We start from the raw sequence: 2,634 nt of genomic DNA on the forward strand, positions 1-2,634 counted from the left end.
GTGCGGTGGGCGGACCTTCAGCAGAGGAGGGGCCCGCGGCTGCCGCAGACCTCAGCGCCCCGTGACCCCGGACGACATGAGGGACCCTCGGGTCCTGGAGATACCATCCAGCTTTCAGTCCCATGGAGGCAAAAGGTGCGCTCCGAGCCACGGACCAAGGCGGAGAAACAGAATCCGCGCCCCTCCCCATGCAGACCCCTAAATTAAGCCAACCATCTGGGGACCCTGGGCGGGGGCGGGCTTCCTCTGCCGGACGCACCCGGTACTGCAGCCGGTGCCGCCGCCCCCGCAGGTGCAGGTCCTTGGCGTTGCGGTCGTTGAAGTTGCACTGACACAGTTTGCAACGGAAGCGGATCACCTTCCCTTGGTCGTTGCACACCTGTAACAGCGCACAATTGCCCATTCGCTTCACTAAAGGCTAGGCCTCCTGTGGCACGGTCCCAGCTGGGGTCGTTTGTCCTCCCAACCCTCCTGACAGGGCTACATCCCCAGCCCTTCTTTTTTATTCTGAGACACGGTCTCTAAGTTGCCCAGGCTGGCTCCAACTTGAGATCCTCCTGCCTCAGCCTCCCAGACTGCTGAGATGACAGGTGTGTACCACCATGCCCAGCTGGGTCTGATCATTTTGCATGTCTGTGTAGCTGACATTCTGCCTGTGGTTGGGAATTTGTATGGGGGGGCAGGAAACTAGGAAGTCAGCTAGGACAGCAGGCTGTGGAATTGAGAGGAGACTTAGTTGGGAATGGTGGCGCACACCTGTTATCCTGGATACTGGGCAGGCTGAGCCAGGAGGATTGCAAATGCCAGCTCAGCTTGGGCAATACTGTGAGACCCTGTCTCAGAATAAAAATACAAAAGGCTGAGGTGCAGCTGGGCGCTGACACTTGTCTAGCATATGTGAAAGCCCCGCAGCATTCCTGGCTCACAGCAGCCTCAACCTACCTCCTCCACAAACTCCGGGCCTACCGGCTCTGCGACCCAGCCCCCTGCGGAGGCCTCCCCGGAGCCCTTCCAGGCAGCCTTTTGTCCAGGCCCCTCTGACTTAGACTGTGTCGCTGTCCCCTCCTGGGGTCTGCTGTGCACTGCCATTGGCTCGAGAGGCCCTGGAAGGGAACAGATGTGTTACTTGTGACTGTGCTAGCCAGAAGCCCTGGCCAGCCACGAACCCACCAGGCCATGCTGCAGTGAGAGCCACACAGACCCAGGTCTGTCCTTGTCCCATTGTCCCGTGGTGGCCACAGGAGCCACCTGGCAGCTGGCCTGTCTTCAGTGATCACTGTCAGATTCAATATGGAGTCACTCGGAAGAGAGGAAGGACTGTGGCAGGGTCCGCCCAGTAACAGGGATTGTCATAGGGACAGCAAGGGGCTTATGCAAGAACCACCATCTGCCATGCTGTCCCGTAGGCGTCAGGCTAGGAGACAGCCTGCCTGGCCGTGTCACTAGTCACCGACCTGCATCACTTGGGAGCTGCTGCCCTTGCTGACCAGGGCTGGCTAGGAAGAGCCCAGGGCCTTCACACTGACCTACATCCTGAGCCCTTTTGTATTTTTAGACAGGATCTTGCTAAGTTGCCCAGACTCGGCTAAAACTTGTCATCCTCCTGCCTCAGCCTCCAAAGTAGCTGGGATGAGCATCTCCATGCTCGGCTTCTTTCAAAATAACTTGCAAAGGTTTCTTGGTCTGAATAAGACCCTCAGGCCCTCCTTTGTTCTCTGGACACAGGGAGGCCATGCCTATCCACAGATGCCAATCTTGTCTGTTCTTTTCTCCAATGCACATTCCTTTATTGGAGATTTGTCTCTGTCTCTGTTTGACTTTGACAGTGTTTCTGAATTTGAGAAACCAAAGAAGCAGATTTGAATTCCTGCCTGAATTTAGGTCCCTTTTTGAAGGACCCATGAACTGTACAAAATCTATAGTCCTTAGTGGATCAACTATTAAACAGTGGGTGGACCAAGGATTGTATGCTCTATAATTGGGCAAGTTTGGGGCACCTCAGCAGAGAGAAATCTACTATCAGAATTCCTTGATCTGATCTTCAAATTTATGCTGCTTGCCGAGCAGGTTTGAGGCGCATGGGCCTGGAATCCCACCACTCGGGAGGCTGAAGCAGGAGGATCACTGTGAGTTGGTGGCCGGCTTGGAAGGCATAGCGAGAACGCTCTCTCCAAAAAAAGGCATGTTACCATTCAACAAATACTGAGGCCAGAAATAAAATGAGCCTCTCCCCTGCCCAGAGCAGAATATGGATCTCCGGAGCGCAGACAGCCGATGGACAGGGCTGCCTCGGAAATCCACCTCCACAGCTGGCCGGCGGCCTCACCCAGGCGCCTGACCCTCCCTCGCCGAGGTTTTCCCACCTTCGCATTGGGACTGGGGGCGAGGCGCAGGGTTGGGAGTGCACCCCGGGTTGTTAGCAGAGTGCTTGGCCTCTCCCGGGGCACGAGCACCTGTGTACAAGAGGGCTGTCCCCACCCTCGGGTCCACGGCCGGTGCCCACAGAATTCACGAGGGGCGGTGCTCACCCCAGCCCGGGGCCGGAAGCGGGGGAGGTCCGGCCGCTTCCGTTCCCGCCAGTCCCCTCTCCCACGCGTTCTCGCAAATTCACTGGTCAACACTCAAGCAACCGCA

At 57.1% G+C, this 2,634-nt stretch overlaps 1 protein-coding gene across 1 annotated transcript in view; it reads right to left on the minus strand.

Annotated features, from left to right (window-relative positions):
- Zfr2 (zinc finger RNA binding protein 2) overlaps positions 1 to 2,634 on the minus strand; it is a 28,866-nt gene that overhangs the window by 9,306 nt on the left and 16,926 nt on the right. The window contains exons 6-8 of the mRNA XM_033759621.1: positions 2,364 to 2,499; positions 943 to 1,103; positions 5 to 379 (exon numbers count right to left, since the gene is read on the minus strand). Coding sequence (XP_033615512.1) covers positions 5 to 379; positions 943 to 1,103; positions 2,364 to 2,499 — 672 coding nt within the window. The remainder of the gene's footprint in view (positions 1 to 4; positions 380 to 942; positions 1,104 to 2,363; positions 2,500 to 2,634) is intronic.

This window comes from Fukomys damarensis, unplaced genomic scaffold, assembly GCF_012274545.1.
Source record: "Fukomys damarensis isolate Sample0158 unplaced genomic scaffold, DMR_v1.0_HiC HiC_scaffold_37, whole genome shotgun sequence".
NCBI classification, from domain to species: Eukaryota; Metazoa; Chordata; class Mammalia; order Rodentia; family Bathyergidae; genus Fukomys; species Fukomys damarensis.